We start from the raw sequence: 12922 nt of genomic DNA, 5'->3' as shown, positions 1-12922 counted from the left end.
ATGAGGTAGCAATATCAGAAGGAGGTCTTCCTCAGCTACGTTTAGAACCTCGACAGCAATCTAATCTGAGTACTATACTTTCAAGGTCGTATCTTTTCCCTCCCCCTCATGAGCTTTTTTTTTTTTTTTTTTGTTTAAGTAAGTAAGTAGGAGACAGCGCGAGGAATTTTTTTGCCATCGCTGGGTAAAAGAAAAAAAAAAAAGATATCGAGCCGACTCACGTGCACTTTAAGCAGGCCGTTATGAAGCTATCTTTAGGCGCTCGTACCTAACCAGCCGACACGTATAAGCGCACACTTTAGCGCAGAGAGACATGTTTCTAAGGTTGCTATCTGCATCCGATATTAGAATCTTCTCTATTTCGGACAAATGTTTCCAATGTAATAAAATGTATTCCAATCATATTTTGGAACACAAGTCATATCCTAAATATAGCCTACCCGTTGACGTGCCTTCTTCACAATTGTTTGAATGGATTGCTCAGTGCGATTGCCTCATTCCGCCAGCTGAAGTTTCTATTGACCTCGCATCCTGTTCCCCGGCATTTCGACCCCTCCGCACCAACAGAAGTTCATACCGATGCTAGTGGTGTTGGCATCGGCGCTGTTATGGGTCAGCGCAGAGATGATCACAAGCACGTTATTGCATATGCAAACCGCTCCCCCAGCAAGCCAGAGCGTAACAGAACAAGAATGTCTTGCTGTGATCTTCGCTGTGCAGCAGTTCCGGTCGTACTTGTATGGGCGCCCATTCACTATTGTGACTAACCAATCACTCCCTATATTAGCTCGTCAATCTTCGAGATCCATGCGGTCGACTCGCGCGCTGGGCCCTCCGTCTACAGTAGTAAAACTGCAATATGTCTACAAGAGCGGGCGCCGACACGCCGATACAGACTGCCTCTCGCGAATACCGCTGCCAACGATAGAGTGCGACAGTGATTATTTCGACCACTACGTTTCCGTCACCATCCCGGACTTTGCTGACGTTGAGGTTTATTTAAGAGTGAGAAACGCGAAGATCCTTCCCTACAGCTTCTGTTTGCCACCGCACGCAGCCAGGGTGTTAAATGCCGTTTCTGTATCCGCGACGGTGTGTTGTGGAAAAAGAACTGCTCTCCTGTGGGCCCACGATACCTGCTTGTTGTTCCAAAGGCTCTGTGCTCCTCTATTTTACGTTTTATGCATGACGACCCCGCATCCGGACACCTGGGATCGGCTCGCACACTCCGTCGAGCTCAAGAGCGGTTTCACTGGCCCAGAATGCGTTCCATAACAGAACAATACAGAACAATACGTGGCCAGCTGCACGAAGTGTCAGCGTCATAAATGTCCTACCTCCGCTCCACTTGGGCTACTTCACCCTGTGGCGCCTCCCAGCAGTCCGTTCGAGCAGGTTGGAATTGATCTGCTTGGACCTTTTCCAAAATCTTCAAATGGCAATCGGTGGATCGCGATATGTGTACAGTATACCTTACTCGCTATTGTGAAACAGCAGCTCTACCATCGGCTACCGCGCACCACGTGTCACTGTTCCTTTTGAACTCGGTCCTCTTGCGCCATGGACCTCCACGAGTAGTGATCAGTGACCAAGGCCGCCAATTTACTGCCGATATCATTGAGGAGCTGCTAAGTCGTGCACCTACAGGCACTCAACTCCATATCCCCCACAGACAAACGCATTGAACAGGACACTGGCCAACATGCTTGCCATGTTCTCGTTTGTGCTCATGACCTCCTACTGGTCCTCACCCTCCTTTCGTAGGCGCCATTTCCACTAGGGATCAACATGCACCCCGACTCCTGACATGTGAAGATGCCCTCTGAAAAGAATTTGTGGGTGCTTTTCTTAGTGAAATTTCTAGGTATTGGGCAAGTTATATGGCAGTTAATGGTCTATAGCTTTTGATGATCGCAGTTTCTGTGCTGATTTGTCCATACGAAGGGCTCAGGGTAGAGCAAGAGAAAGAAGATGGCCACACAGTATGGAAGAGTACTGAACAAGTGTTGAGGAGTAGCCTCAGTTCGCAAGCCGAGCCAACGTTTCGACAAGATGACGAAGACAAGTTCCTTCCTCGAAACGTTGCCTCAGCTATACTCGGGGACAACTTTCTGTGGCAATGTGGTGGAAGCTACGGAGCCGAAACGCATCAGCTCACTCCGCACAAGAATATAGTGCCTCCAGAAATTTCGCAGGTGATGCTCTGGAATGTTATACTATTACGGAACTATTAAGCTTATCATTGTATCAGGCTTAAACTACAGTACTAGCCATACAGCGGGAGTTTAATACGCAGCGTTCACGTCGATGGCTGTGCGGCCTGTGGACAATCTCGCAAAGCGCAAGCGGGGCCGGGTGGGATGCGTCTGTTGCTTTTCTCCGCCCATTTCTGCGCGCGTTCATAACGCGCGTGTTTTTGACAGCGTACGCCGTGTGCGTAGCTGAAACCGCAGCCGAGGCCAGGTACTCGGAACTACATGGCGTAGTAACACAGTTAGGAAAGCCCCGTCCTCGTAGCTTTGACTGCATTGCCAAAGAAAGTTGTCCCCGAGTTCAATGTCATCCTTGCTTTCTTTGACGTTCTTGAACCACTGAAACCAAATTGCACGAGGCGTGATGTCCTCGCCGAATTTGCAAGTCAAATAGGCATTAATTCCTATTGCAGTTTTGTTAGCCTGCACAAAAAACTTGATCGCGTAGCGTTGTTCATTCAATGTCGCCATGGGTAGCATAACCAACCCACTTGGAGGCAGTTATCTAAACTATCTCATGTTTGAATGAGTGTTGCTGCCACTGCGGTAGGTAGAGAGAGAGAGAGAGTGACGCGACATATCTGTTGGAAATTAGTGGAGTAACAACGATTAACAAAACGTCGACGAATGACACAACAAATGCATAGCGAATATTTCTACAGTCCTCGTTTCAGCTAGTCCTTATTGACCAAACGAATATTTGTATAGTCCCCGTTTCAGCTAGTCCTTATTGACCACTGCCCAATAATATAACAAGTCACTCGCTCTGTGTTTGTCTTCTGGTCTGCACTACGTGAATACGCCCCGTACCAGGACGCACTCACATCAACACGCCAGTTAATTATTTTGAGAGAATCTAAACAGCAACAAAAAATAAATAAAAATAAGGAGGGTACAGCACTGCAATAAGGCGTCATCGCCGAAAATGCGCAGATTTGTTTTGCGGCCTCTCCCCTTCATGCGAGTGTTACATCCTCCGATAAGTTATTGAGCGGAATTTTTCTTTTTCTTTTTTTTACTGGTACGCTATGCAAAATACAGAAAAAAAACAACAACAGAAGCTGGGAACGATGGGTCTTGGTATGCGGCATGTGCATTTCTCCGCTGAACAGCAGACTAAATCAATTTGATATTTGACTACGCCAAACAAGACAGAACAATTAATATTCTTTACCTTATATTAACTAAGAACTCGCGCATGACAATTAAGCCGGCTTAAAAATACTGTTTCCAGCAAAACTTGCGTGCACGTAACCAAAAGAAATATGCAAATTAAACCAAAGTATTATGCCTTCAGCAAATGGTCTCCATTTTGTCGGAGTTTAACTGCTTTCTAGCTCCAGCACAAGTCTCCCGCTAGCCGTGCAGGTAATAAAATACCGCGGACCAAAGTTTCAGAGCCGTGCGCAGTAGCATGCTGGAATCAATAGAACATGGTTGAGTCAGCGGCGTGGTACTGGCCCGTCGCCTGGCACGCACGAGAGGCAGACGACCCTGATCAATAAGGCGTGTTGGGCTCCGCCTTAAGAAAGCATGCCAAGCGATTAAGCCGTTGCCGGCACAGGAGACGAGCAATTAAGTTGATCCGAGTAAGCTATTCATAGTGCAGCTCGGTCAATGCTCCCTGGACGGGACCGCGTGGGTCTATTAACGGAAGTGTGTTGACGCTGCGAGACAAAGATTACTGCGCGTCTCATGCGACACCGGTTTTGAAGCAATATCAGCAACGTCATAGCTAGCTCCAAAATAACGCGATCGTAGCCAAAACGCTACATACAAATTTTTCTCGTTCTGAAGAAAGCAACCCACTTTCAAGCAAATTCGTCTACGGGGAATCGCAGATATGTTTTTCAGATTCAAAAAAGTGTCGCGATTGGCGGGGGTCATTTTCGGTATAGTACATACTTCCACTGCGATAGTGCATGTCTTCTAACACTGTTTGAACTCCCGCATGTTCGTCCGATCGGCACTATTGGACACCGCCGGAATAGCTTGCCCAATTGGGAAACAGTCACGCACAGGTCGCATTCACTGCTTCCATATCAGCAGAGCGGATCAACGCCGCATGATTTCTCACCGGCTGGAGTTGGCTTACGCGCATGGGCTCAATGAATGAAACATTTACATTTGCAGCCGATCCAAGTTCTTGCGCAACGTTATTATTCAAGTCTTCGGCCATGAAACAGGAGCCAATATGACTTTGCCAAGGAGAATTGCGTGTTTCCTACCCTTTTGTGCGCGGAGAAGTAAAGGAAGGGGGGGGGGGGGGGGGGGGCGACACTTTTGCACTCGCATCTTTCGCGTGGGAGCTGCAGCACATCAGAAAAGAACAAACTGCAATGCCTTTCCTACCAGCTCTTTTCCTAATTGTATAAGCAAGTAAAGCGAAATTTGTAGCAGCCGCCAACGAGAGAAGCGAGAAAAAAATATAAAGAAAAATTAAAAGCAAAGCTAGACATCGTACCGGCCGGCCAGCCGGGCGCGGTTCTGAGCGTCGATTTTTCGGACGATGGTCCACCAGTGCAGAGGTTAACGCCCCCGGTAGCCTTCGATCAGTCACAGGCGGCTGCATTTGTGGCGCCGACGCGACAGAGAAGCAGGGAGAAGCCGCGCGAGCCACTGCGCCAACGAGAAAGGAACGGGCCTCTCGGGCGAACTCACCATGATGCCGCCGCTTTTACCGGTCCGGGCTGGGAGATTCAAACAGACGCACTCGGAAAGCCCGCGACGACTGCTCGCCGGTTTCTCTCGTTACGAGTGCGCTTGCAGCGTGCGAATGTGCTCACTTTGTACGCTCACCACTCAGGAGAGGAACAGCCTTCCGCGCAACAGCGGCTGTCAAAACTCCGGCGCGTCAGAGCCTGCGGTGCTGCGGCGCTGATGGCAACGAGCGCGCGCGCGACGATTCCGGGCTATCCGGGCGGGTGCTCCTGCACTGCCGGCTTCGCCACCGGGTGCGGCTGCACAGTGTTGCCCGAGCACTTTTGCTTCGCCGCCAGTAGCACCGAACGCGTTCACAATTGGAAACGGAACCGAAACTAGCTCTTCTCGGCTCGATACTTTTTTGCCGTTTGTGCCACGCGCGTCCTTTAAGTTCAGCGTATGCATCTTGTTTCTGCAGCAGAAGCAACCTAAGCAAAAGAAAGAAAAAAATAAAGAAAAAGAAAATATGTTCGCGTGAAGCTTTCTTGCCAGACAATTGTTATATTGAGCAAGATTTAATACTACGGAAAGGAAACACTGAAAGTGAGGTGTCAAATTCTTGAAACATTTATGGAATGAAATTAAATTGGCAAACAACAGTTATGCCTAACGGAAAGCCTTAGAAAGTGTGTCCGATTACACAACGGTTAGATGATAAATGAAAAACACCGCGGGAAGATGTCGCGGGCATAGTTCACCTGCATGATATGATTTCAACATTTTGAGGGACTGACGCTCTCAAGATAAGATAATTTGGTTTGGTTTGGTTTTGGGCTTAACGTCACAAAGGGACTCGGGCTCTGAGAGACGCTGTAATGGAGGACTTCGGAAACTTCGATCCTCCTGGTGTTCATTAACGAGTACTGGCATCGTAGAGGTACAAGCCCGTTGCCTTTTTGTTTCCATCGAAAAGCGGTCGCCGCGGCCAGGACTACTCGATCCCGAGTCCTTGGGTTCAGTAGTCGAGCACCCTACGACTACTGCGCCACCATGGCGTTTTACCTTCAAGATGGGGAATGATAGTGCCGTCTTCAGCTGAGGCGCATTCTGCCGCTCCAATGCTCAATGTGGCGTCGAACAGGACACGAGTAGGACGTCATTTATATGCCTCAGTCGAACATGCGAAACACCCGCAAGGGACGGTCGCTCTTTAGGCCGCTTGTTCTCCGGTGCCTCCGAGGCACTCGAAGACCTCGGAGGTCGTCCTACGTTCACGCAAAGGGCTCATACAACGCAGTCCAGCAGAGCGGGAGTATACTTTTGAAGGTCCTGGGAGCGACGTAGGAGTGACGTAGGGTATACGTAGGGTCTACGTCACTCCTGAATGACCTGTGGGTGTTTCTTTTTTCATTCTACTGGAGGTAGTGAGAGTGCGGCTGCAAGATGTCTTTCAAGTTTAATACGCGAGAAGGATGAAAGAAGGCACTTGGCCATTGGACACGGCAACACGGAGCCGTCGCAGCGAGGCTATGGTGAATAGCCACTATAGCGCGGCTTCGAGCTGGAAGAGGGGAAGCGTCTAGTCGTCCTGCAAGCAAAGCACGTAGCAGCACACGGCGCTTTCTTTCTTTCTTTCTTTCTTTCTTTCTTTCTTTCTTTCTTTCTTTCTTTCTTTCTTTCTTTCTTTTAGCATCTTTCTTTCTTTCTTTCTTTCTTTTAGCATCTTTCTTTCTTTCTTTCTTTCTTTTAGCAGTGCGGAAAGGTTGAAAGGAGGGGCGTGCAGATGGCCAACGTAGACAGCTCTGTTTAAAACCAGTGACAACTTGGAGCTTCCCTCGGCAAAGTACAGTGTAGTATGCATGATTCCTTCCTTCTTGTGTTTTTTTTTTTTTTTCTTCCCTCGCAGTAAGGTATGGGCTGATTTAACCTGAGCGGAAGCGGAGGTGGCGCTAAATTAGATTTGGCTGCCTGTTTTTGTGTGTGTGTGCAGGGCATTAGAGCACAGGGATCAAAGGCCGCTTTTGTACCTTAGTTATGCCCGTTATCTGAAACTATAGGAAGGAATGTGCGCAAAAAAAAAAAGACGATCACGAAGGTAGACATTCCTTCCCATCGTCATGAACCAACTCGCCCAACAACGTATCCTGCTGAGTTATCTGAAACAACTAAGCTAAGCAACATCTTTATAATTTCACAGCTTAATTACAAACGAGAATGTGCACGCGCCCTTAGAAGATCCTCTCAGTATTGGCAGTTATTTCTTTTCCGCTCTGCAAAGCTGCATGTATGTGGGCGCGCGTGTGTGAAAATAACTCAGGCGCAAGAACTCAATATATTTGTGGTCTTGCATACGGTCAGTACTCTAGCACGTCTTCAGACCAATGAGGAAATAATATAATAATAATAATTATTATTATTATATTATTTCCTCACTGGTATGAAAACGTGCTAGACTCCCGACTCCGAGTGCCTGCGTTGCTTTGAATACCAGCCACCTCACCAAACTACCTGAAAAAAAAAAAAAAAAAAGAACGAAAGCAAAAGATTGCGAACGCACAGAATCGGCGCTGATTCTATATGCCCACGCATCGCGCCTTTTACCTGAGCCAGCGTGGTTCTCTCAGTAATAATAATTAAAAAAAAAACATGTCTACGAGATACGTGTACGTAACATATAGGCTACGTCACTCATGTGTCACGTGATTGCGCACCGAGGCTTTGAAAAAATGTTCTACCGTCCAGAGCAGTGTCGTTTCGTGATGTGTACGATCGTACCACAGGCGTCCAGCACTTGAAATGTGAGAGGGAAACTCAAAGGGGGACGTTGATGCACTTGAACATATCTACAGCCGGGCGGCAGTGGAATCACCCTTACCCGGGTCGAAGGATCAGCTCATCACGTACACGAAAATCACGGCTGCACACAGGAATGAAAGATTAGACCTCCCACCTCCAGATCGGTCTCTCACACCTAACGAGTGCCGAGACTGGAGAAAATTGCAAACAAACCGATTGTTTCCATCTTATACCGGGTGTCCCAGCTAACTTGAACCAAGGGGTACAAAATAATATACTTGAGGTAGGTCAGTGAAACCAACTGCATTCAACTGCCAGCCTCCTTGCGCACTACAGGCAATTTTTTGTTTTGCAATTACTTAATTAGCTAATTATGTTAATTTATCTAATTTATTAAATATCGACTTTAGACCAAACATGTAAATTGGAAAGTTGTAGAGCACCTTCAGAAACCCCCATTTCAATAATTGCGATAAAGAAAGTCTTACGTGTATCTTTTTTTCCGGGCTCAGAAGAAAGCCCGCGAAATAGAAATAATACCACGTGACTAGTGCATTTGTGCGCCGCGATTGTGGTGCTCTCAGTCGTGGTTTGAGCGAACGAAATCAGCTGCGGCCGTGTCTTCTTGGCCCCGTTAAAGCGGCAGGCCGATATGCCTGCGATGGCTTCTTCGCCTGCGTCAGACAGCCGGCCCACGTGACGATGCAGTAGCAGCGAGAGCGGCGAGCCGACACCACCGACATTCTAACAAGGCCTCCTTCTCTCCCATCAGCGAACGTCACGACAAACGAATGAGCGATAAGGTATTAGCCACTGAATCTGCGCATAAAGGATTGGGTAAAGGAGCGAGATGACATCATGTGACTCGACTAAAATTAGCGCTGCACCTTCATTTGCCGGTTCTTTATCGCCATCCGCCTCTCGTGATGTAGGCTGCTGCGGTGCGCAGGCCTGGCCAAAATCGCGGTGGCGACGGGCGAGCTCGAGCTCGCTCGAACCATCGCCAACATTTCTGCCTGCCGCTGCAACGGGACCATCGGGTCACGGCCGCAGCTTATGTCGTTCGCTCAAACCACGACTGAGAGCACCACAATCGCGGCGCACAAATGCGTTAGTCACGTGGCATTATTTGTATTTCGCGGGCTCTCTTCTGAGCCCGGAAAAAAAGATACACGTGAGATTTTCTTTATCGCAGTTAATGGAATGGGGGTTTCTGAAGGTGCTCTACAACTTTCCAATTCACATGTTTGGTCTAAAGTCGATATTTAATAAATTAGAAAAATTAACATAATTAGCTAATTAAGTAAACGCAACACAAAAATTGCCTGTAGTGCGCAAACAGGCGGGCAGTTGTATGCAATTGGTTTCACTGACCTACCTTGAATATATTATTTTGTAACCCTTGGTTCAAGTTAGCTGGGACACCCGGTATATACGGCGAGGGAGAGGAATCACCAAAGTTCTGCACCAAATGCGGGATAGTAGCCAATCAGGATCATCTCATTTGGGAATGCCCTGATTCTCCCGGGCATATTGATGGAATCAGAGAGAAATAAACCTGGGATGCCCTCCTCCGTAGCCGGGCTCCGACGCAGCAAGCTCGAGTAATTCGTCTGGCACGGGACCCTTTGCGAAAGACGTCACACTGCGGGGCTCCTTCTCCCTTGGAGGCCCCCTAGAGTCTTCCTGGGGGATCGGAGGGGCCTCTACATCGACGGTAATAAAGTTATCTTGAACTTGAACTTGATCATGCAGGTTCTGTGAGTGTCTTCGCTACTACGTGACAATTTCTTCTTTGCGACGTTTCCCTGTTTCGTGCTTAGGTAGCGACAGCGTTTCGTAACTGCTTTCCCGCCATGACCTTACGAGGACACGAAAAGGAAGCTGAGAAAGAGGGACAGTACTTGTACCATGGCCAGGATTCCTCCCCATGCGCTCCTAGTTCACAAAACCAACCCACACGCACCATGAAATTGACGTCTTCCTTTCCCTCTTAGAATTCTGCTCCCTTGTTTGGTCGAGAGTGGCCTGTGACCTTCGTATGATTACTACTTTGTGCGGTCTTCCCGCATGATTAGCTTCTCAGGGCTCCGTCTGCAAGTTTCTGCTTTTTTTTTTTTTTTTTTTTTTTTTCAGTGTTGAAGGTGCGCTGATTGCACGGCTCCCCAGCTCTCCCCATTTTTGCCGGGGAAAAAAAGGAGAGGAGCCGGAGCGCTACGTACGTATACACCGCCTTCGTCCGATTTTTAGCGGTGGTCTGTTAAAAGATACCACAAGTCTGAATACTAATCAACGAACGGCTAAGCTTTCCGAAAGCCGTGCAAAATATCGAGCCATCGAGAATGTCGATAGCGGCTGCTAAATACAAGCTTGTTGCTGCGATAAACAGACAGCGGCGCTCAAGAATTTTACCGATTGTTGTCTTTAAGAACAATTGTCGGATGCGGGAGGCGAGTCGTTTCTAGAAAAATGCTTCCTTTGTTGTCAGCATCAGCGTCGGGGTAGGGGTTGATGGATAACGTCGCTCCACGCTGAGAGTTGTGAGCAATGAACTTCACGAATACAATGATAGTGACGCCATGGGTACTAAAATAAATGCGACAATCACTACTGAAATCACGCGTTATGCAGTGGCAGTCACCTCCTGTGATTTTTTTTTTTTCTGCTTGACAGTGAATGTTGTTTCGTTTTATTGTTTTTGTATGACGTCAACGTAGTCTCTATACGCTTTATCATCGACAAAGAAATGCGATTTCGCCCTATACGACTGGATTCTTCGCACACAAAAGGGGGTTTTTTGAACTTAGCTTTCACCATTATTTGGCCGCACGAAAGTGTCGCCCGTTGACAATGGTCTGATTAGTCTTCGGCGGTGCACAAAAAACACCACCTGCCTATGCCGCGCGATAATGAAAAAAAGTGAAGGCTCAAAAGCCTTTTCGTATGGCGTTTTCTTTAATTAAGACATCAGGTGGGAACAACGGCCACTAGTGTGGTCGCATAGAGCTAATGATCTCCAGTGAGCTCATGGGCTGGCATTATACATCATAAAAAACAGCAGCTTCTAACTATGAGCAGCGGTCCACGGCGTGTGTATTACTCCGCTGAACAGTAAACATAATAAGTTTTTTCTTTTTGTATCTGAATGCACCAGACATGCCTTATAATAGCGGACTACTTTTAGTCGCGGAGGAATTGTATGTATGGGTTACTTCAGGCTAAGGGGGATGCTCAAGAGTCTTGTTAACGCGACAGCTCCTTCGTAAATAGACTCTCCTTCCACGCATCTGGAAGTATGAAAGGTATTTTCGAACTCAGGCCAAAGAAACGAATAAATCTCGGCAATCTCCGGCTCGTATAAGAAGTCCTGCCTGGAAAAGGTTATGGAACATGTCATACTCAATAGACTAGATCCACACTCATGTATAACAAGAGGGCCTGCATTTCCGCTATAATTTTACTTTCCTTTTCTTGCTTTGGTTGAGATTCTGCTTTTTTGGAATGTCGGGAAATTAAGGCGGGGAACGGATGTCGAAAATACAATGCACTTTAATCTGCAGTTCCTAATCTTGTGCTTGTGACCTCTACCGGCTTTGTTGTGTCACGGCCAGATACGAGTGGCGGTGGCGGCGGCGCGTGCTTTCGTGCACGGAATGCACACTGGCCGCGGATACAATGGGAGCTCTTCTATAAATGAGGTAGTGCCGCTCAGTGTCTTTGTGAGGGGGCAGAGGCTCTTTTCGTTTTGTTACTTTATAAAGCCTCGACATAAAGCACGTCTTTGGAAGCGGCGCAGCGGACCTACTAAGCATTGGAAAACGTTACAACAAATAAATAGATTTCTGGCAGCTGACTACTGGATGAATTTGATTTATACCAGAAACGGAGATAAGAAGGACATTAAATAATTTAGGCCTATCAATGCGTACAATAACGTCAGTTACATAGAGCCCGACAATGGAGGCCATGAAACTAAAAAATGCAGTCATGAATACAAAGTAATAGTCTACCGGGCGAACTGCAGAATCAGTTCAGAAGCAGTAGGCGCATAGATGATAGCATCTTCTTAATAATCCAATACATATAAAAAGCCAGGCCGGTAAACAGAGCGCTGTATTTAGTCTTTCTTTCTTTTTTTTTCATTTTTTTATTTATTCGAACCTCAAGGATCCCCAGTTGGAACATTGCATATGGACATTACATTACATCACATCTGGTCATAAATGGTGCCATACGGCAGCGTAAAAGGGAACCCCTGTGGAATATAGACTCAAATCTGAAGGAATCGGTCAAGAAGTAATTGAATTACTAAAGGATAAAGTTGAGATTGCATGAAAGTGATTAAGAAGTACGTCTACTGTCGAAGCATGGAAAGGACTACGGCAAGAATGTCCACTATCCCAGCTGTTGTTATTGATTTATATGAAAAATGTGGAAAAGTGTCTGCAAGAAAGCCACCTTGATTTTAATCTCTCGTACAAGCTAGGCGCAACGGATGTAGAACAAAGGCTTCCAGGAGTAATGCACGTTGACGACATTGTTCTATTAGCCAATCAGGCTAACAGAATCAGGAATATTTGCAACCATTAGTTAATATATGTGGATACGGTAGAGATGCCGTCGGCTTTACCTTCAGCAAAATTAAGTCGGGTCTGATGGTATTCAACCATTTTACTGATAAAAAACGCTTACAATACAAGGGAGTGAGACACCAAGATTGCTGGAATATAAATCCTCGGGGTATGGGTAAACGATAATTCGATAATTGAAAAAGAAAACTGCGAGGGTGCACGTAGCCTCCTTCGCATGGAAAATGTGTAAGCGTATCAAATAATCAAGGTCGCCCACATACATTTGGAAGAACACTGTGTTAGCAGTACCCAGATTATGTGTGACTTCAGTGTTGGTCACGTTCGGAAGAATTCGAATTTCAGACTTCCAACAAGAGAGAGAGAGAGAGGGAGGGGGGGGGGGGGGGATGTTGCGGGTGACCCCCTAAATTTGAAACTCAAGATAAGACTAAGGTGCCCACATTCAGATCAGACACTTCTAACCGAGAAATTCTGTACACGCTTTACTGCAGTAAGAGGCTAATAAAGCGGGCGATATCCGACGTTGAGGATCGAACCCACCATTAATGCGTGCAGAACGAGCGCGCCGTGCATATGGCCACAGTGAGCCGTTGGTTCGAGTGTTTTAGGGTAGAGCCTAGAGACCGTAAGGGAATGGTT

General features: G+C 47.1%; 1 protein-coding gene across 2 annotated transcripts in view; it reads right to left on the bottom strand.

Moving 5' to 3' along the window:
- Positions 1-12922, bottom strand: part of LOC146182466 (dihydropyrimidinase-like) — a 202459-nt gene that overhangs the window by 58719 nt on the left and 130818 nt on the right. Inside the window, exon 1 of one of the 2 annotated variants that reach the window (XM_084577593.1) lies at positions 4914-5191. The exons of the other annotated variant lie outside the window; for it this stretch is intronic. Within the exon in view, the coding sequence (XP_084433719.1) occupies positions 4914-4916 (3 nt within the window). The 5' untranslated portion in view covers positions 4917-5191. Of the gene's footprint in view, positions 1-4913; positions 5192-12922 lie in introns of those variants that run through there. 2 annotated transcript variants of the gene reach the window in all.

Source organism: Amblyomma maculatum, chromosome 8, assembly GCF_055883805.1.
Source record: "Amblyomma maculatum isolate TAMU_Amacu chromosome 8, ASM5588380v1, whole genome shotgun sequence".
Taxonomy (NCBI): Eukaryota; Metazoa; Arthropoda; class Arachnida; order Ixodida; family Ixodidae; genus Amblyomma; species Amblyomma maculatum.
The sequence above is the reverse complement of the archived record's forward strand: the minus strand, read 5'-3'. Positions and strand labels throughout refer to the sequence as shown.